The following is a 21184-nucleotide window of genomic DNA, read 5'->3' on the forward strand; positions in this document are numbered from 1 at the left end:
GCGCTGAGCCCAGCCAGAGGAGGAATAGACGACGATCCCATATAGTCGCTCCCATGGTGCTTCTTCATCATGGCGCCGGCTGAACGAGGCTTCATGCACAGACAAACACACACTTCACTATCAGAGAGGCGGGCAGCCGGGTGTTTTGGAAAACGGATGCGCCCACCTTGACCTCGACCCGGGAGTGGTCGGTGAAAAATCTGAGGATTCAAACTTCTGAAGTCACGCTGACAATCAGGAAAAAAACAAACAAACAACAGAGCAGCACTTGTGACAGAGGAATTCATTATCGTTCAACGAATTGTGGCTTTTCTAGTGTGAAAATAGTGTAGACTGTAATGTTTTAATGAGATAAATAAATTGAAATATATTTACATCTGATCATATCTGCTGTCTGTGTGTACGAGGGTATCAAAAGTATCCCTTTCTCTGTAAAGGAGTCTTCATAAGGAGAATTATTGGTTAATTATTTTTGTTTACCGTGCAGTGATGTCAACTCAGAAGATCAGGCTTTTGTTCTTGAATTTCTTTCCATTTTACCAAACCGCACAAAAAAAAAACACCAACTCTCCATATTGTCACCTTTATATTTTGTTTTAATACATTCCAGTCTGAATATACGGGTTAATGTGTTGCACAGCAGAAAGGTTCAAACAGGAGCCACACAACAACCCATACTCATAAGTTACACACTGTCCTTACAGAAAAGCTTCACATATAGATAATTAAGATAAACTTAATATTTATACCCGCTTTATCCCAACGTAGCTCAGAAAACAGAAACAAACAAAAAAACATAATAAATCATAAATTCCCTAAAAGGATTCTGTGTTTCATTGTTTGGCCACAGAGTCAATGCAATATGCTGCAAAAAATAAAAAATAAAAATAAAATAAAAATAAAATATAAAACAAAGAGCTTCACCATCATCATTGGCCTAAACGGAACAATGTAAACCTAAGCCAAATTACTGCAGTTAAACTAAAGACTGATTACTGATTAAAAGATTATTTCAAGTTCTAAAATGAACCAAATCACCAGTTTTTACTTTAAGTGGTGTCACAGAAGCTGCTCGGTTCATTCATCAGTCAAACATTTTACTCCAAATTACAGTCAGACGTTTGACTCCAGCTGGCTGAGACAACGGCAGAGCAATCCCGTCACAGAATCTGTCTGAGTTTGCCAACAAGAAGACATTTTACAGACTGCGTCTAAAGAAAGAAAGCAGTCCTTCAGAAAACACAAGTTGTAGTCATTGAATCCGTCAGTGTCTTAAGACTTGTCTTCTAAAATGTGTTTGTAGAACCATTCACACTCACTGGCAGCCCTGGTAAAGCTGAGAGAACTCTAACCTTTCGTTTAGGCGAACTTACACACTAGGAAATATTTAGAATATTGAGAAATAATAATTTTTTACTAAACTCACTGTTAGCACATGTGCTGTTTCTGTTGCAATGTGGGATAAATCACCTTAAAATAAAGGGTTAGGGTTAGGATGATGGGTTAGGGTTTTTAAAAATTGCTCAGAGTGAATTTATACGTCATCAATAACAGCCTAATTTAAGTTGACCCTCCCCCCCCCCCGTCTTCATTAGGGGTGCCATAAAGTGTGCAGGCCACTACAGTTCAAGTGTGTGTGAAGGGCGTGTAACACCTGAACTACACTGGACCCTTTTCAGCCAGAGTGAGTCAGCATCTCACATCAAGTTCTAATGTTTGCTTAGAATGGACAAAAAGAGCAATAAATACTATGGCTGTAGAGGTTCTCTCTTCCTCTGCAATCATTTACTGCATGGGTGTGACCGGCGTGGCAGTAAACGGTTACTGCTTGTCAAACTGGTCCTTCATGAACGCAATCAGTCCGTCCTTTCCCTGCAGACGTGGCAGCCAGGACCTCTCTGCCACAGTAAAAAGAGAACAACACATTCTTGTGTTTTCTCCCCCCCCCCCAAAAAAAAATAAAAATCACTTCTCCTTCAGAAGTGAGGCACTTTCGGTGTGAGACCAACCACAGTGTTGTGCTTGCATTTCTGTCCTCTGCTCACAATATGTGATGAAGACCTTCCACCTTCCCCTTCATCTGTACTTTTTTCTGTCCCCTTAGCGCTCTTGTCTGTCCTTTCTCCTTCCCGCCGTCTTGAGGCTTCAACTGGACCTCCTGAAGCCACCGTAGAGTCAGCTTATGCCCTGCTGGGGTTGGCTGGCGGCTTGCCTTCATAGCCGTACAGGAAAGTGGCGGTGATGACCAAAACTGCCCCGAGGAAAAACACACTGTGGAAAATAAAACAATGAGCACCAGAAACAATAAGAAAAACATCCATATATGCAAAAGAAATACAGGTTCTTCTACCTTGAGGGGTCAAAGTCCTGTAGCAGGAAGTAGGATATGAGAGTGGACAGGATGATGGAGAGTGACGTGGCGAAACCTTTCAGGATGTTGTCCGCATACTTGATGACCGCTGCTATGACCAGACCACCCAGCGCCTGGAGAAACAACAAACACACAGGCGCAGATGGACAAAGGCACGACCTGAAGGGGCCCGAAGAGCCGCTTTCAGCAGAACTGGATGGGCTGGCAGGGAAATGACATCCGACCCCGTGGTGGTGGAGGAGGAGTTACCTGCAGGGCTACGACCGTCCAGGTGATTGTGTTGTATCCCTGAAACATCCCAGACTCTCTCACCCGCTCCCCGTCGTATGCTAGCATGCCAAAGAGGCCAAACACAAGGCCGAACATTCCTGGAAGGAGAAACACACACACAAATAAAATGGGGTAACCCAAACAGAACAAAACAAAACACACAAGCTGCTAAAACAGCATAAATACATCAATCCACATTTCATGTGAATTTGGTAGGTCTGCTCTAACTGGTTGCTTCTGGGCCCTTTACTGTAGCTGCTAGAGTCTTATCTTTAGCGCTCCTAGTGTTCAACTTGTAGTGGGATTTTTTTCTAAACATAAAATTTTAAAATAATTGTAGTGTCCGCTGAGGGCGACTCTCACAATAATCTAATGTTACTGACTTAAATGGTTTTAAAAATTCCGAAAAAAATTGCTCTGTTGAACAGGTTTGTCTGGTGCAAGATTTAGTTTAACATGTCTGCAAATCAAAACATATTTATCAATGGTTGCAATAATCCCCAGCACACCAGCTTCAACAAATATTACAGAAGTGTATAAAAACAGAAGCACAAATTGGGAGAACAATTGTTTTAAGGGAAACGGTGGGGAAGATGTGTGCAGAATTTAATTAAGATTGTATAAAGAAAATTACAAATTCCTAAAAAGTAGAGTTTAAGACAGAAGATAAACTGCATCGGGTTCAGACAAAAGAAATATCATGCTGAAAACCAGAAAATCAGGAAAAACAAGTCTTTCTATGGGGAATTTTCAACGTAAAGCTCCGTACGTTGTAGTGCCCCCTAGTGTTGCATGCTTTCCAAATTGGTAGGTCACCAGCTCAGGATAAAGAATCCAGTTTGAGAAGGCAGCTTATCTAATGGTCTGCTGCAATGTTTGTCTGAATAATTCAGCTAGCTAGCAACAGAGTGTTTGCGCAGATTTAATGTTCAAATAACATCATTAAAACAGTTTCTCTAAAAAAGAAAGTTAAAGTCGTATTTTATTCAGACTTAATTTTTGGCCTTCACAGTTTTAGCAGTGCTGTAATTTATAGTTGAAGAGTTTTAAACTCTAGAATTGGGCTAGCCTAATGACTAATGCCACCTCCTGATGGAAAGAAGCTAATCTTAATTGCCTTAAGGTTCAAGTAATATCTCAAGACTCTTTTAGCGGTTTAGGCTTTTGTCTGAGTTTTAAAGAAGAGAATGATGTAAAAATAAAAAAAAAATACTATTTTTATATTGCTGCATATCCCAGAGGCTGTGTACCTGAAGTGTTGATGGCTACTTAAAGCTCTCAAGTCTATAGATTGTAAACAAGATTTGGCCTTAGAGAGAACTGAATCATGTTTAGCATAGCTTAGCTCGAGTCAAAATAAGTAGGTTAGCTATAACAGCCTTAAAACAGAAAAAGTCGGCTCTCAAATGTTTAACGCCGGTGAAAAAGCTTTGAGCTCGCAGGAGGAGTCACAGGAGACCGAGTACATGCCTCACATGTTCCAAGGTAAAAATAAACCCAAACAGGAACATTTGTCTCAACAGAAATTCACAGGAGGGAGAGAAAACCCAGCTGCCTCTGTTCTCACTTTGGAAACACCAGCACACGCAACGCCACGCGGTAACGCCCCGATCTAACGTCTCTGTTGACCACTGACCGAGTTGGATGTTGCGGACCCACACGCTCTGTTTGCTCTCCTTCAGGATCTTCTCAAAGTAGACGCCGGCAAAGCCGCTGGAGCAGCACGCCACCAGAACGGCCGTGACCCCAACGAACTGGGAGCCTGCGGAGCGGGCCTCCTTCTCTGGGCCCGCCGCAGAGTCAGAGGGCCACTGTGAGCAAAAACAGAAAACACAGTTTAATAAGTTAATAATAGGAATCCTAAAAACTCATGTCAAAGTGGGTCAAACGTGTGGCTTTGCATCTGAGATGAGGTTCACTTCTGCATTAGCTTAAAAAAATGTTCAAACCTTTCAAATGGATGGCTGAAGAACAGGAGTTTTATTCTTTGTTATGAAACTGGGTTGCTATTAATTTATTGCAGGGTTTGTAAATAATTGAAAACTACACAATGGAAATTTTCATCCATCCATCAGCTTGGAGTCCAACCTCATTAAGTAACAGAGTCAGCCTGAGTACGCCTTATGTTCATCTCAGATAAACTTCTGCTTTCATTTTAATTTTGCAAGCCGACAAGTCGAGCTGACAGACTTGCAGATGGTAGAGAATGACCTTGTTTTCTGATGGCAAGTGGAAAAAAGGAGAAGGAAAAAACCCACCAATGCAAATAATCACGTAGTAAATTTAACTGGTTGACATTTAGTAACGCCTTGCCAATATGAAGAGAGAAGAGTAGACTTAAACAACCCGCAAGTTTATGACGAACCGACTGCTTCAGAGGAAGCAGATGGTTGTTGATGTCCTCCATCCTGGCAAGGCCACAGTCCCAAAGACTGAAATCAGGGAGAAGCTTGCCAAGATGTACAAGACCACCCCCGATGTTGTGGGGTCATAGCTTTGTTCTTTTGGATTAACTATGATATCACATATATAACATGATATAAAAAAAATAAAAAAAAGGCTCGAACTCTAGTCATTTATATTCGCATCCAGGTCAGTAGATTTATAACACTAGATGTCTGAAATCCATACGCTGGCATCTTCACGCTTTTGCTGAGTTGTGAGAAAATTGTTCTTGTGCTCTTTGTGCTGCCGTAAGCTGGAAAAAAGGTGGCAACACACAGAGGGAAAGGATGAGCCGTGGTGGTGCGGAGAGATGAAATAAAAAGGAATTTGATTAATAGACTGAAAGCTTTGGTTTAGATACAAATATCATTTGCTTGAATTGCAGGATTAGATGTAATATCCAGACAGTTGCATTAAAAAACGGCAACGCGGAGAGAAACTCAAAACAAGACAGTTGCTCCGTTTAGTGTTTTTTTGTTTTGCTTTGTTTTTCCCTCTCTGAATCTGGAAGCTGCTGCCAAGTGCAAACAGAGTAAAACCTTGAAGTGAAGAGCTGAGACAGATTGCAGCCAAAACAGTTATCTTTTAATGTCTAGAGATTTATAAAAGATGTTAAAAACTGAGATATTATCAGAAGACAATGACACAAAAATATTTATCCTGTTTTTTTAATCAAATATCAGCAGATTTAAGCACCACAGTCTTGAAACGTGTTCGGTTGATTATTACTTTGTTGCTACAGTGGGTCCAGGCAATTCTTACACTGCTTGAAAGTCTTTATTTTTTCTTCAGATGTATTTGGAATGTATTTGTTGGCTGATAATTTTTTTAAATCATCGAATTGGGTTGAAATTTGAAGCAACGAGACATTTTGGCAATTCAAAGTTTCCCATTTAACAAGCAGGGGAAGTACAACAGCTTCCTGGAAGCACCTCATTATTCTGGTCACACACTGCTGTAGGACACAGTCCTGTTCTTCAAATGCTTCGCCCGGCATTTGTTACAAATCGGCCATCTTGGTTGTGTTGGTAGCTTAAGGGTGTTTGGCTCCAATAACAACAAAACCCTGTTATTCAAGTGACGAAGAGGAAGAAGGATCACATACTCATGTCTGCTGCTCATACCACAAATGCATTTTTCTTCTGAATACGACCCTTTTAAAAGGAAATAAATAGCTATAAGATGTATTGCCAGTTAGCATTGTTACGACAAAGCAACACACAAAGACCGAGGACATTTTCATTTACTTTTTGCAATTGATTTAGTTACATGTTTTTTTTCGGCCAGTGGCACAATAATACTTCCAGCTCTGAAATTTCAGAGCACAACAAAGCCACTGCTTAGCTTTATCTCTGACATCTTAAGCTGAAGCAATATAATTCCTGTTCATTCGAACAAACTAAAACCAAACAATGTACCTCACCTGCACAAGAGCCACTCCGGCCATCAGGATCAGCAAGGAGAGCCACTGGTACACCCCCAGCCTGCGGCCAAGCATGGAGACAGAGAACAGGGCCGTGGTCAGGATTTTCAGCTGGTACGTCACCTGAGGTTTAAAAAAAAAAAAAGAAAGAAAGAGGGACATGTTTTTGTATTTAAAATCACAGATTTGTCAGTCCCTCCCATGGGCGTACCTGATATGTGGCGGCGTCCAGGTTGGACAGGGCGACGTACAGCAGGTTGTTCTGCAGCGTGTAGATCCCCGAGGGGATGGCCAGCTTCAGCGTCTCCAAAGGTTTATGGAGGATTTCCTGACGCAGGATGCTGTTCAGAGCTCGCATGCTGTAACCTGCAGCAGAGCAGGGAGAGCCATGAAAATGCCTTTATGCTGGGATAGAGTAAAAGAGGCAAGGGGTGTTTGCTTGCCCTCATACGAGTCCAGCAGCAATGAAAGCGCAGTTTGGTGAAGCCTGAGTCTTTCCGAATTGTTTTTAATTGCTTGTGGACGTCAAGTTAAACTTGGTGTATGTTTGGTCTAAAAGTTTGAAGATTTAGAAGTTTATTAAAAGCCTTAACCTAATTCAGACGAGAACGACAAGCAGGGAAAAAGCTAGGTTCAGACTAGGGAGGTTCTCGATTGCTGACAGCGTCTTCAACCGATGTGCTCCTCAATCAGACATGTTGCTATACGTTGACATCTACCACGCACACCTGCGTGAGAAAATTAATGGTATTTTATTCTGTTTCCTTTACAAATAGAGACATTCTGTCAAGTCGGTGTTATGACAGAAACTGAGTTCACTTCAAATCGGGGACTGCAGCAGCTCTGGTTGGAGGTTATGATTCATGCTTAACGGCTGACATTTTCTTTTTTATGCAAACCAAAAGATTTATTTTTGGGGACATCGAGTAACCCTCTGGTTGTCGGTGGAAAGATCACACATCTCGCAATTCTAACAACATCCTGGCAGTATAATAAAAATGGTAAAGTTGAGTCAAAGTACTCCTATTTTGCATTTTCATGTCTTCAATAAACAACAATTTACATATTGTCCAAACATTGTTATTACCAAAATGTCACCAGTTCAAAAAGGATTCAGTGCAAAAGCACAAAATTTTACCAAGTATTTTTGGTCTAATTTCTAGAGCAAATATCTTAATACGCTTGAAACAAGACAAAACCTACTTACAGGAAATATAAGCTTGCTTTAAGTAAATAACTCCTTAATATTGACAAAAAAAGTACTTGTTATAAGTGAAATAATCTATCTGTGAAACTAGTACATTTTCATCTGTCCAAAAATCGGCCCTGCGTGACACTGACTGATGTCAGAACACGTTCCCAGTAACACCAGGTCGATTTGGTTCCAAAATCAAGGACTACGTAGGACCCTAAACATCCTGGGATCGGCCCTGGAAGGACCAGCACTTCCAAGCTGGTGAAGCCCTCTGAACGCCCCACCCGGTCCACTCACTGTGCTCCTTGAAAACGAGCAGCACACAGGCGAGGATCTTCATGACCTCTGCCACCACCACAGCCGAGGACGCCAGGTACCGCGGGCCCTCGGCCTGAAGGGTGCGGGAGTACCGCATCGTCAGCACCAGCGAGGTGGTCTGGAATACCAGCACGCCCAGGGAGAGGTACTTCAGCCGGGCTGAAGCCATGGTGGGAACCTGATGAAAGACCGGACAGTCAGACTGACGTGGAGGACGACGTGGAACCAGAGACAGGTGAGCAACAGACAGGTGAGCTCACCTTTTCTTTACCGTCAGCCCCTCAGGTTCCCCTCAGCATGAAGAGGATTCCTCTGCTTGAAGTTTTTACCTCAGTTCGGTTCGGATTGTCTCTCTGAGGCAGACAGAGGGACAGTGGAGGATAATCCCAGCTGTCAAAACAGCAGCTCCTCTCCCGTCCGTCCGTCCGTCCGTCCGTCCCTTTAAGTCCAGTGGGTCTCCTCCCGGCTCTCCGCACCGACCGTCGGGAAGCTCCGAGCCATTACGGTTCAACCACGCTTCAGAAGAGATGCACACAATCCGCAGGAAAGCGCTTTACTGGAGGAATCTCATGCCTCTGAAGGTCCTGGATCACTTCCTTGTTCACATCTCTTCCTTGTTTTTTATTTTAACGGCTGACTGCTGCACATTACGCCACCTGCTGGTTCAAGTCTAAATGTGTGGACGAATAATCCGTAAAGTGGGGATATTTAGGAAATACTAACACACACTATTTCCAAGAGGTCTTTCTAAATTCTCCCTAGGTGTGCGTGTGTGTGCGTGTGTGTGCGTGAGCGTGCGTGTGTGTGTGTGTGTGTGTGTGTGTGTGTGTGTGTGTGTGTGTGTGCATGGTTGTTTGTCCTGTCTGTCTGAGACAAAATTCAGTTTCACACAGTAAAATTACAGACGGCCCTAATTCTTTACAAAGGCAAAAAGAAACCAAAATTGTTTAAGTTTAAGAAGAAAATTTGTAAGTTAGGGAGGAAATCACATTTTAAAATGAGCAAATTCAGAAATACTAGAAAAAAGTATTGTGTATCAATCAGTAAGTGGAGTCATACCGTGGAATAATTTGAATATTGAACAAGACAATGTCCAAAAATAATTGTCATATAAATATATGATTATTGCTGGATATAATATATAACATTATTCAATTTTGGGTATTTTTGTTGTTAAAACTAGATTATTCATCCACTTTTGTAATTGAAATTAAATAAATATTATGTTGATGTGTTAACTGTTAAATGTAGTTCACCCATTGGTTTTAGATGAATGGATTGTGGATGCAATAAATGTAATATTATATAAGTGGATAAGGAGTGGGAATATTGTTAAATTTATTCCACCCACTCTCTTGAATATGTAAAAATAATTTTAATCGTGCTGAAATTTTTTTATACATATTCAAAAAATAAACAAATCAGGGGGTTGAGATTTAAGAATTTAAGAGGCTGTCTAGTGATAAACAATTAATTTATATTGGTTAAAATTTATTTTAATGACATCAAGTAAAATGCCATATTTGCAGGCTTTTTGATTCTATAGATGACTCTACTTATTTATTTTTGATCTATAGGAAATGTTTATTTTCATTTAGTCACAGTATCAAGAACACACATGTTTAATATGTTATTAAATACACAAATTGACTCTTTTCAACTTCTGAAGGGAACTTGATGCTTTAGGAGCTTCAGAGAAAAGTAGGTATAGATGGAATCAGAAGTTTACATGCACATTTACATACATAAATCTCTGACTAATTCTTTTTCTCATTATCCATTTTGCCTTGCCTTTTCAAACATAAACAGGTTGTATATGGACATTGTGAAACCTTGTTTCAGTTTTTTATTTTTGTAGATATTTCAATGTGAACTTACTGGTGAACTTTGGTTTACTGTCCTGCTGCATTACCCAAGTTTGTTTGCGCTTAAGGTCACGAACGGACGGCCAGATGTCTCCTCCAGGATTTTCTGGCAGAGAGCAGAACTCATGGTTTCCTCAGTTGACAGCAACATGTCCAGATTCTGAAGCGGCATAGCAGCACCAGAACATCAAAAATACCACCATCACGATTTTTTTCCCCTGAAACGTGATGGCTTCAAGAACATCTAGTTTTACTCCAGATGTAGCAAGATGCACACTTTCCTAATAGTTCCACTTTTGTGTCACAACTGCACAGAATATTTTCTCAAAATAACTGGGGGTCACCAAGATGTTTTTTTTTTTGTTTTTTTTTGTAAATGTGTGACAGGACTTTATTCTTTTTGCCCAGCAGATTTTCACTCTGGAACTCTCCCATTTTGCCCTGTCTCTTTCTTACTGTTGAAACATGAACTCTGACCTTAGCCGAAAGACAGCCTTTTGTGCTTTACTGTTTTTTTTCTTGCTTCTTTTATGAACCTTCTGCATGAGTCATTAATGCGCTCGTGCAGTAATTTTTTCTCCATTTGCACATGATGGCTTTCACTCAGTCCCATATCAACATTCTAACCTTTTTTCAGTCTCACATGCCAAAAAAATGTTTTTAACAGGTTCAAATTCAATTCAAAAACACATTATTTTAGCATGTTGTGTTGCTTTTTGCGACCTTTTGGCCCTACTTCATGTTTCAGACAAGTTCCACATTATTCAAGTCTTTCAGGTTCTACAGGTGTGACAGTAATCGGGTCTGAGTGCAGCCAGTTATATTAAACAAAATCTGTCTCAAAATGGTGCTTAGTCACAATTCATGATTAAACAAGGCGTAAGATGAGTGATACTTTTTTCCCCTTAATAAATGAATTGATCATCTGGAAGCTTTATTAGTACTTTATTTTATTTATTTATTTGTTTGTTTGAGGATGTGAGCCATTTAAGTTACACTTTCCATCACACGTTTAGGGAACAACAGCAAATTATGTCTTTTTTTCTCCTACTTTATAATTATGCACTACTTTGTGTTGGTGTGTCACATAGAATCCCAATAAAAGTGGAAACGTGAATATTTTTGCGATAGGCTATAAAACGACAGATTATTCCAGTTTAGATGAGAAAAATGGGCAAACATGCAGAGGTCTACGAAGATCAGGGCTTTATTTAAGTAAACACATTTGGTTTATTATTGTTTTTTTTTTTTTCTGAACAGATTACCTCCTGCATCGACATTGGTTCTACTTTTAACAAACATGGTGACAACTACTTCATACTGCATGGATAATATAGGCTATTTAGTTAACATAAAAAAGAATGGTAAACATACAAAAAACATTTTATATACAGAACACAGACAGCCTTGAATAGGTACCAGATGATTATGACTATGAAGAATACAGACTGACATCTCATCGTACAGTACATTGGTTTGTGAAACTAAAGAGACTGTGTGTACAGAAACGGAGGTAAAGGTCAGGAATATTGATCAGCTCGACCTCTCTGACGGTGATTCAACGTTTCTGCTGGTGCAGGATGTAAGCACTCCGTCTCTTACCGTTGAGCGGACGCGAAACTTTTAAAAGCAACAAATGTATGTACACAGTGAGCATGTTTGGCTTAACGAAACACAATTTGGTCTCCCACCCCTTTTTGAAAATAATCAACAATTTTATGATTGTCTGTGAATTCGGAGCGGAAAAAATACTCACCATCCGCTTTGAGACAGAGGACAAAAAACAGCAAAAATAATAATAATAAAAACAAAAAACAAAACATCTTTTACTGCTTGTGGTCAGACTTGGTTATGAATCATGACAAATATTGATTGTAGATAAACAAATCTTATACATTTTTGGAAGACAACTGCTTAGAGGCAGTTTAACGGTAAAAACATACACCTTTGTAACATTCAAAATCATTCAGGAAGTGCAGATATTTATATAAAAAAACAGGCACTTTAAGAAGGCAACAACACCACATTAAGCTCAACTAAAAGGCGCAGAAATTGCTCTAAGTGTATGTACATTTCTTCTTACAGAATAATAACAATGCAGACGGCAACGACGGACAAAGCCAACACAAACGGCTTTAAAGCAACAGAATGAATCCCTCCGATACTTCTTGAGAGTGGAAACGGACAAAACATAAATATCTCAACACCTGGTTTTGACTGTAAACCCCCATTTAAAGAACTTCCTGACATAATCAATGTACTTGAACAGACAGAAAATGTAAAACCATGATACAACAAAAACTAAAAACCTACCCATTGGCACAATAAACAGGAATAAAAAAAAACAACAACAATAAACAGGAACCACAAGCAAGGTTTTTTTTTTTTTAGTTAATGAAAGCATCAGCTGATTGAGACTCGTTAAATTAAAAGATTTAGAGTGAACGGTGTCAACCAGAAGTTAGTATCGCCAGTTTATAACACTGAAGTACACATAAAGGTAGCATCTAGCGAACAAATTTAACAGATCTTTTGAGAATAGAGACAGAGTGTCAGTGTGGAAGATTTCTGATGAACAGTCTCATTTTTCTGTTATTTAAGCAAGAAGAGCTGAACTTCTTTTGGTCGACAATTTTTCTTCATGATCCCTCGGGAATCGCAGAACCAGTTCGTGATGCACCTGGATGGCGTAGCAGTGGTTATTATTGTGCAAATTTGGCTCCAAATGAAGAGAAAAAGTCTTGACTGATGAATGTAAATATATGGAAAAGTTTTTAGAACCAAGCTTCTGCTCCAGAGAATGTAATTTTAGCTGAAAGTACCAAATTACACTATACAAACTATATACTGTTTTCTTAGTTGGAAACAGAAGGGGAGGTGGGTGACTAGGATTTTAGAGAACAGAGAGTGTACAAGAAAGGCACTGGGTGTGTGCTGATGTGTTGAACCGAAGAGTCAGTCTGTTTCTGCTCTCCTCTGGCGCCTTCATGCGAACACCTGCATGTTTCCGAGCTGAGGTTGCTGCGCAGGCGGCTGCATCTGCTGCGACGGCGGCTGCATCTGCGCCTGCTCTGGAATGTGTGTGTGGCGTGACGATGGGAGTGCGTGGTGGGAGTTCCCCAGCGGAGTGGGGCTGGTGGTGACGTCGGACCAGTCCGAGTTAGAGTGTGGAGAGGAGGAGGACCAAGGGTCCGGGGATTCGGGGGAGGGGGTGAGGTATGGGTGCTCATTCTGCGGGTGGGTCGAGCGTCCCGGGGTGGTGCCCTCTGACCCAGTGGGGACGTGGCTGTGCTGGGAGGGAGGGGTGGGGTATTTATCCACCGGGCTTTGCATGGGTGTGTAGGGCGGCAGCGGTCGAGACTGGCCCTCCATCCCGTTGGAGTGGCTGATGTTGTGTGGATGCTGCAGGGTGTGGGAGGGGCCCTGCACCACGTTCATCTGGTCCGGGTAGATCATCCCCTGGCTGCAGTGGACGTGTCCCGGTACCGGCTGGGTGTGACACAGACTCTGGTTCTGGCCTTGGCTCTGGCTGACTTGTACCTGCCCTGATTGGGGCTGCTTCAGCATGGTCTGGCCAGTTCCCGTGGGAACCATCTGAAAGGTGACGATGGGGGGCAGCTGCTCCCTGATCATGGTGACGTTCATGGGGGTCATCATGGCGCCCTGGCTGTGGCTCATGCCGGGGTGCGCTCCTCTCATGGTGTGCGGGAGGAGACCGAACATGTGACCGCTGTAGCCGTGCTTGGCCACTCCCCCCCAGCCCTGCTGCTGCCCCAGCATGTGGCTGACCGGGGGCAGCATTGCTCTGGAGGTGGGACTGCTCAGGAGGGGAGGAGAGTTGGCGGTGTTGGAGCCTGCGGCGGAAACGTCTCCTGCGTAGGAGTGAGGCGACTCCAGGGAGTCGACAGGCGACATGGTGACTGAGCTCTCCGGAGGAAGTCCTCCTGCTGCCTTTACACCGCTAGTGCTGCCTCCACCTGCACCTCCTCCGCCTCCCCCACCCGCTGCACTCAGACCCGGACCCTCTCCTCCAGCTGGTTTCTTCCTTCTCTTTACTTTCATGTCTTTAATCTCCTTTGGCCCCCCGCCCACTCCCCCGGCCTTCGCCCCAGCTCCTCTGCTTCTGCTCTTTTTGCCTTGGGGTCCGGGCCGCATGCCGATGAAGCCTCCACCGTTCGCCCCACACATCACAGAGTTTCCACCTCCACCCATGTGGTTGGGACCGTTGTGTGGGCTGTGAACCAGGTTGTACTGGTCCAGCAGGCGGACTATGTCATGGTGCATGCGCTCTTGAGCTGTGTCACGGGGCAGCCGGTCCAGGTGATCGGTGATGTCGCGGTTGGAGTAGTGATCAAGGAGAACCTGAGCCGCCTCAAAGCTGCCTTCTCGTGCTGCGAGGAACAAGGGGGTCTCCTCCTGAAACAAACACAGCAAGCATCTTGTTAATTTATGTCAGGCTGCGATGATCCAACAGAAACATTCCTCAATATTTACACAGTAACAAATGTGTAGTAACAAGCGCATCACATGACGATAGATATATTTATCTGTCAGAAAAAACTGCTTTTGAAACACTTATTGGACATAAAAACACACACAAAATATAACTACAATAACAGCATACCTTATTGTCTTGCATGTCGCGGTTGGCTCCATTCTTCAGAAGCACAAGAGTAGCCTCCACATTGTTCACTGCAGCTGCCCAGTGCAAAGCAGATTTACCTAAACGTTGATAAAAAAAATAAAAAATTGTTAAATAGGCGATATTTTTTCAGATGACATTTAAAATCAGATCTCCATTTCTACTTTTTGCTTTTTAAAAATTCAGCCAAAATATGAATAATATGACTCAAAAAGGGGTGTAAATGACCACAATGTTAATATTTTCCTGGTTCCTCTGAGATTTCTGTAGTGATGTCGTTGACTCCTAATTTCAGCAGCATGCTTTTATTTTTTTAGCTTCGACTTTCTGTCTAACAGGGTGGCTGCAGGCAGCTTGTTCTCCCTAAATATGGCAGTAATGCTGCATTCCAGCTGCACTCGGAACTGGTAAATTTTGAGTACATCTCAGAATTCGGCACTCGCTGCATCGACAGTAACAAGATGTGGTGGAGCCTCTTAAAAATGGCGTAATGCCTCTGAAGTCGCATTTTGGTTGATGAACCTAATGTTGCAGCCCGACCTGCTCACCAAGTGCAAGCGTACTCACAACCACATTATCATTTGTTGTCTTACCGTGGTCATCTACAGCATTGATGTCGGCGTGACAGTGGATCAGCTCTTCTACCATGCCCTCCACAGCGAGCCGTGCTGCCAGGACCAGCGGCGTCGTACCGTCGTTCATCTTGGCGTCCAGTTCTGTAGCGCGGTTACGGATCAGAATCTGGAAAAACAAACAGAATAATACATGAAGAAAACAAACCTGGGGAAATTTGTCTTGGACTATGCAAAGCTGATACCACAATTAAATACACCACAACAACACTGCAATTAATAGCATGATAAATTAAAATGAGCTTGATAATTTCCATTCTGATGATTAATATTTTTTTGAAGGGAAATTTTATTTTAAGAGATTTTTTTATGGTTTCAGTTGTTAGTTTTAATTTCCATTTTATTTGTTATTTTTGGCTATGTTTTATTTTGTATATATTCCAGTTCCTGTGTTATGTGTTCCTTGTAAAATTAAAGTTTACTGGTCTTTGAGTGGGCAAGCTTGCATTATTACACTATTATTATATATATTATTGAACATGGTCTCCAAACAACATGATCATTTATTGGAATCATTTCTGCGATAAATGTCACAAAACCTTAAAAAAGTGTTTGGCTTTTTCAGGACTTCTCGTCCCTCAGGTAAATCAGGAAGCTGATTTACCTGAAAGACTCCTTGTGCGTCGGCTGCCACGGCGGCGTGAAGCGGGGTTCTGCCCATGTTGTCATGAGCGTTGGGATCCGCTCCGGCGTCCAGCAGTCTCTTGGCAGCGTCGGCCCGAGCGTAGCGGGCGGCCAGGTGGAGAGCGGTTTCGCCTGTGCGGTCAGTCTGAGCCATCAGATTTGCGCCCTGAGCGATCAGATCTGAAATGACACTCGGTCCCGGTTCGTCTCCTCCGCTCTCTTCTTCCTCGTCTCCATGCAGGCTGCAGTCTGGACCTCCGCCGTTACGCAGGGACGCCACCATCAGAGGGGTGAAGCCATCTGAGTGAGGAAAGAGGAACATTAAGAACTACATGCACTTGCTCATACTTCAACTTGTAAAATGATAGAAAAAGCACCGTCTCACCAGGTCCCTTGACATTAACATCCAGACAGTCAGCATCTAAGTCAGCCTGGGGAGGAGTGAGAGTGATGTCTGCAGCTTTGTGATGCTGCAGGGTCCACTCTCTACGGTCAATACCTCCATCCATTGGGATGGAAAGCAGAGGCTTGTCTTCAGTCTGGAAAAAAATAAAACGTTTGAAACAAAACCCACACCTTAACTATCCACGAACCGTTACATAAGAGTCATCATCCACATACTCTTGGCTTTTTGGAAGGAGTTTCATCATCGAGCCATCTCTGACTCTGACCGCCATCAGCCATGCTTCCATCATGGGTCTTGAAATTCCTAACACAAGATGAGAGCATATTTTATAATAAATCAGCAATGCTGTTACAGAAATGAATCACACGTTTCTTATATGTTGGGTTTCACTTGTAGTTGATGTGAATATTGACTCACTTCATGTCAAAGTCGTCCTGTCCAACCGGTTCTCTCCTCTTGTCATTTTTGGTGGCCAGGAAGCCATCGGGGAGCCACAGAACTCCATGTTTATGTTTCTTCTTGGCTGCCAGCATCCCCAGCACCAGAATCAGCAGAACGATGACAGCCGCAACTCCAATCAGGTACAGATATACCTTGGGGGGTTCTTCTGTTGGAGCACCTGTTTTTAAGAGGAAGGTAAATATAGTTGGAGTTTTTAATCATCCAGTTCAGTAGAATCAAAGATATGATTAAAGGAGTTTATGTTACTCCTCTCATAAAACGAGGAAGTGAAGACATTTTACTGAAAAAGAACAGAAAATGTGAGATGTAGAGAAGCAAAAACACATTTCAGAGAAAGTGTTGTTTATCAAAAGAGAAACTGTTCAATCACGTTGCACATGTGTGATGGTAGATCTACTTACTCTTAACAGACACTAGTGGGTAAGGCAGGTCGGCCTTGATGTGAGCCGCTGCAATAAAGGAGGCGGCTGTAGAAGTGTTGGAGAAGCAGTTGGAGGTGGAGCTCCTGGAGCATTCACGGTTATCGATGTCCAGGTGCACCACAGAGCTGCATCGACAAAACACCAAACTAGTCAGCAATAAAATATCAACTGATTGTTTTAACCCATTGATTAGGGAACTACAAAGTTCCTACACACACTGTCATGCAAAAGTTCAACAGTTTTCCAGACTGAACTTTTACAGAGCTCTCCTTAACACCCATTCAGAAACATCAAGTGAATCATTTATGGCAGATACCCCACCGAAGGAAGAATGTGAGGAAGTTAAGGAGGAAAAGAAAACGAAAATTATAGAAGGAAGGAGATACTGTGGGAGTAAGGAGGAAAGTCTATGAGATTTGAAGGATCTTATAGGCAAAAACATAGGAGGAAGGAACAAAGTAGGCAAGCAATTGCAAACATAGGAGAAGTGAAGTAAGGACACAGGAAAGCATAGTGGAAAGAGGACATAAATAAGGATACAAAGAAGGGAGGAAAAATAGAAGAAATTCTGGAAAAAAAAAACCCAAACATATTTCTCCAAAGTTGTTTTTTTCTTTTCTTATTTAACCAGACATTTGTACTGAAAATAAACTCTTCCATTATTGCCAGACCGAGCAGAAACCCCAGATAGTGGCATTTCCCATTATAAGCCACCCTTACCCAATAACCTCTCTGGCCAGCTCCCGCTTGCTTCTGCTTTGCTCAGTCTGTCTCTGCTCTCCATAGTAAGGGTACACCATCGGCTCCTTGTTCTCTTTCAGCCTCACCCGCACGTTGGTGTGGAGCAGGGCTCCCAGGGAGCGCAGGAAACCTCTCAGGTCTCCCAGCAGCTCCTCTGGCTGCAGTAGGACCACAATAACCAGCGTGCCGGCTGCCAAATCAGCCGGTACGTTGTTAGAGCAGTCCAGTCCGTCCCATCCACAGGCCTCTGTGTAGCAGCTCTGGTCACAGATACCATTTCCAAAGTGGTCTTTGCAGTACATGTCATACCTTAAAAACACATGGAATGTTTTTTTTAATTGCTTTAAATAATTTTCGTGCTTTTTATAAATCGTCAAGAGAATAAGGAGGAGAGTGACGTACTTGCATGGGCTTGTGTGGACCTCCATGCATTCAAAGCTGTCAAAGAGACAACCAAGGTTGTCACACTCCTGGTCACACTGTCCGTTCTTAAAGAGATCCCAGCAGGGAACACTGGCTGAGCAGTTGACCCACGGCTGCAGCCAGTTGAGTGAGCAATCGCCTCCATCCCATTGGCATTCATGGTTGTTGCATTGCTCGTCACACACGTTATCCCCTAGTCGTACCTCACACTGTTCATAAGGGCATCTCGTAGGCACAAGCACACGTGCTTTGTTCTCACAGAATCGTCCGAAGAAGTTGTCGGGACACCGGCAGCTGTGCTGAAATGGGTTGGACGGGTCTTTGACACAGACTCCTCCGTTCTGGCAGGACACTGAGCACACCTGCTCCTTCTCACAGTGTGACCCGCTGAAGCCCGGCTGGCACTGGCAATACAGTTGTCCTACTGGTGACTTCATGCAGCGGCCGCCATTTTGGCAGCTCAGTCTTGCACAGTTGAAATCTTCTATTTCACCACAGCTGAATCCAGAAAAGCCCTGAGAAACACAGTGTTACCGCTGAGTTATTACACTGATATTTCATAGGCTCAGAATGCACCGAATAAGCTTGTAGATTATTTTCCAATGACTGCCACTAGTTGGTCCTACAAAAGAGATTCTACTTTACCTGAGCCATGGTTTAGCCCTCTGAAGCAAGCATGAAAATATAGAGGCAGCAAGAAGTTAGGGTAGACAAACAAAAATGGTTAGTAAAAAGAGAGAGAATGACGAATAGCAGCGAAAGAACAGAAAACAGCTGACAGCATTGTCACCTTTAGCCTGAACTCATGATACGCAAACAGAAAGTAGTAGTGTTGCCAGGGCTCAAACTATTATTCAGATTAATGGTGATGAATCGATTACTGAAAAATTCATCAAGTGAATTAATAATAGATTAATCATTAACTGAAGGATATAGACTCTAAAAAAGGCCATTTGCTGAAAGAACACACTTAAAGCAATAACTACGCCAAAACTGTCCAAAAATGTATTCATTTTGCAACTGACATAAATATACATTTGTCTCTAAATATGTTCTACCCAAAACTCCACAAGTGACGTAGTTTTAGCTTCACCTGGTTCAAATTTTGCTCAACAACTCTATTAAATATCTTTTATAATCCGACTATTATCAGTTCATCCAACATCAGTAATCAACAGATCAGCTCTAAACTGTATCAAAAAGATCTGAGTTTTTCACATGCTGGCATTTTAGGCAGTTAAAATTGACTAATTGCATGTTTAATATACTTCTAATATTGTACACAAAAGGCTTAAGTGGTAAAATGAAAAATCTGCAGAATATACCAATTTTTAATCCAATGAATTGTCAAAATAGTCAATAGGATAATCGATTACTAAAATAATAAGTTGCAGCCTTAAATGTTACATGAATGCAGGGTTTCCTTTGATGAGGAGTAAAGTGGTTTGCAATAATTATTTAAAGTTAAAAGAGCATTTTTCTATTGCCACCTTAAATACTTTATAGACAAAGCAAGCTAAAATGCACCAGCGCATTCTGTAACTTTTCTGTAACTACAGAATAAAGATACTTATCTTAAATTAGTTATATACCAGATTTTAATATATAATTTTTAGAATTCATACAGAAATACTAAGGAAATAATAAAAAACCTTTTTGCTTTCTTATAACACAAGACTTTGAAATGTATTCAGTTCATATTTTGAATGTTGGATATCTTAAAAATTAAACATAGCTGCATACCATTAAATACATTTAATAAATTAGTTGACGAGTATTGAAAATTTGTAATATTTATATTTCACAATGATGGAAATAAAAGCTAAAATTAAGAATGACTTACAGGGGGACAAGTGCAGGTGTAGCCGTGTACTGAGCTCATGTTCATGGTGCAAACGCCGCCGTTACGGCACGGCTTCGACACACACAGATCCACCATGGACTCACAATGGCGACCTAAAGGAACAAGGAGGGGAGAAACAGACCCATGAGAAGGTTAAGAAATAATCAGCAACAAAAGGCAGAAAGATCAATAGGGTCTTGTGTGATGCTCTCACACCAACAACAGAAAATCGCTCTACTTGTGTACCACCAGTTTGCGCAGGAAAGATGCACTTACCTGTGTATCCGAGGCGACAGAGACACTGATAATCATTGACCAGCTCGATGCAGTCGAGGCTGCCAGCAGCACTGCAGGGTCCAGACTGGCATTCATTGACGTCGCCCTCACAGTGTTCCCCAACAAACCCTGGAGGACAGGTGCAGGTGTAACGGCCCACGCCGTCAACACACTGTCCTCCGTTTCTGCAGCGCGGCTCAGAGGAGCCCGGGCTGGGGGCGCAGTCATCCTCGTTCACCTCACATTGGACGCCTGCAGAACAGCGAAAAGATCTTACTTCACACATGCATCATGTAAAGCTAATCTTTCAGAGAGGATTTTACACAAACTTCACCCCATCTTTTATGTCCATTAAATTATTTTTATTAACTAAACAGAATAATAATGAATGCAATATTTTGTATGGTTTCTTTTTCCCTTTATTTTTTCAAATCCACAATTTTAGAAAACAAGCTTTTAAATTTTGATTACAGCTTGCAAAAACACTCAGGGAACAACACCTTCACTTTCTAATGAGACTAAAACTAAAGTGTTTGGAAAATATTTTTTTAGCCTGAGAAATGTATGAAACCTTCTGATTTAAAAAAAAAAATTAACAAATCCCCTGCTCCTTATTCTGGTATTTAGCAAAAATAAATAATTTAGCTAATCCAAACAGACCTAAAACAGGCAAGCAGGGTTTCGACCTACCGTGTGTTCCTGGTGGGCAGATGCATGAAAAGCGGTTGATGAGGTTGATACATCTTCCTCCGTTGAGGCAGGGCTTAGAGTGACATTCGTCAACGTCATACTCACAGTTCACTCCTTGGAAGCCTGGTTTACACTA

At 42.0% G+C, this 21184-nt stretch overlaps 2 protein-coding genes across 2 annotated transcripts in view; both read right to left on the reverse strand.

Annotated features, from left to right (window-relative positions):
- Positions 1-831: 831 nt before the first annotated feature.
- Positions 832-8751, reverse strand: slc35a3a (solute carrier family 35 member A3a). The gene is made up of 8 exons (XM_044128655.1): positions 8283-8751; positions 8002-8200; positions 6721-6875; positions 6510-6632; positions 4278-4452; positions 2621-2739; positions 2351-2484; positions 832-2271 (listed from the first exon to the last, which is right to left on the reverse strand). Exons 2-8 carry the CDS (start codon positions 8189-8191, stop codon positions 2181-2183), a joined length of 987 nt encoding a protein of 328 aa, XP_043984590.1. The 5' UTR covers positions 8192-8200; positions 8283-8751; the 3' UTR covers positions 832-2180.
- Positions 8752-11076: 2325 nt separating this feature from the next.
- Positions 11077-21184, reverse strand: part of notch2 (notch receptor 2) — a 49750-nt gene continuing 39642 nt past the window's right edge. The window contains exons 23-35 of the mRNA XM_044128656.1: positions 21049-21181; positions 20359-20610; positions 20083-20195; positions 18219-18754; positions 17796-18125; positions 17055-17200; positions 16609-16810; positions 16407-16494; positions 16171-16324; positions 15766-16085; positions 15123-15270; positions 14512-14609; positions 11077-14303 (exon numbers count right to left, since the gene is read on the reverse strand). Coding sequence (XP_043984591.1) covers positions 12873-14303; positions 14512-14609; positions 15123-15270; positions 15766-16085; positions 16171-16324; positions 16407-16494; positions 16609-16810; positions 17055-17200; positions 17796-18125; positions 18219-18754; positions 20083-20195; positions 20359-20610; positions 21049-21181 — 3951 coding nt within the window. The 3' untranslated portion in view covers positions 11077-12872. The remainder of the gene's footprint in view (positions 14304-14511; positions 14610-15122; positions 15271-15765; positions 16086-16170; positions 16325-16406; positions 16495-16608; positions 16811-17054; positions 17201-17795; positions 18126-18218; positions 18755-20082; positions 20196-20358; positions 20611-21048; positions 21182-21184) is intronic.

Source organism: Gambusia affinis, linkage group LG10 (genome assembly GCF_019740435.1).
Source record: "Gambusia affinis linkage group LG10, SWU_Gaff_1.0, whole genome shotgun sequence".
NCBI lineage: Eukaryota > Metazoa > Chordata > Actinopteri > Cyprinodontiformes > Poeciliidae > Gambusia > Gambusia affinis.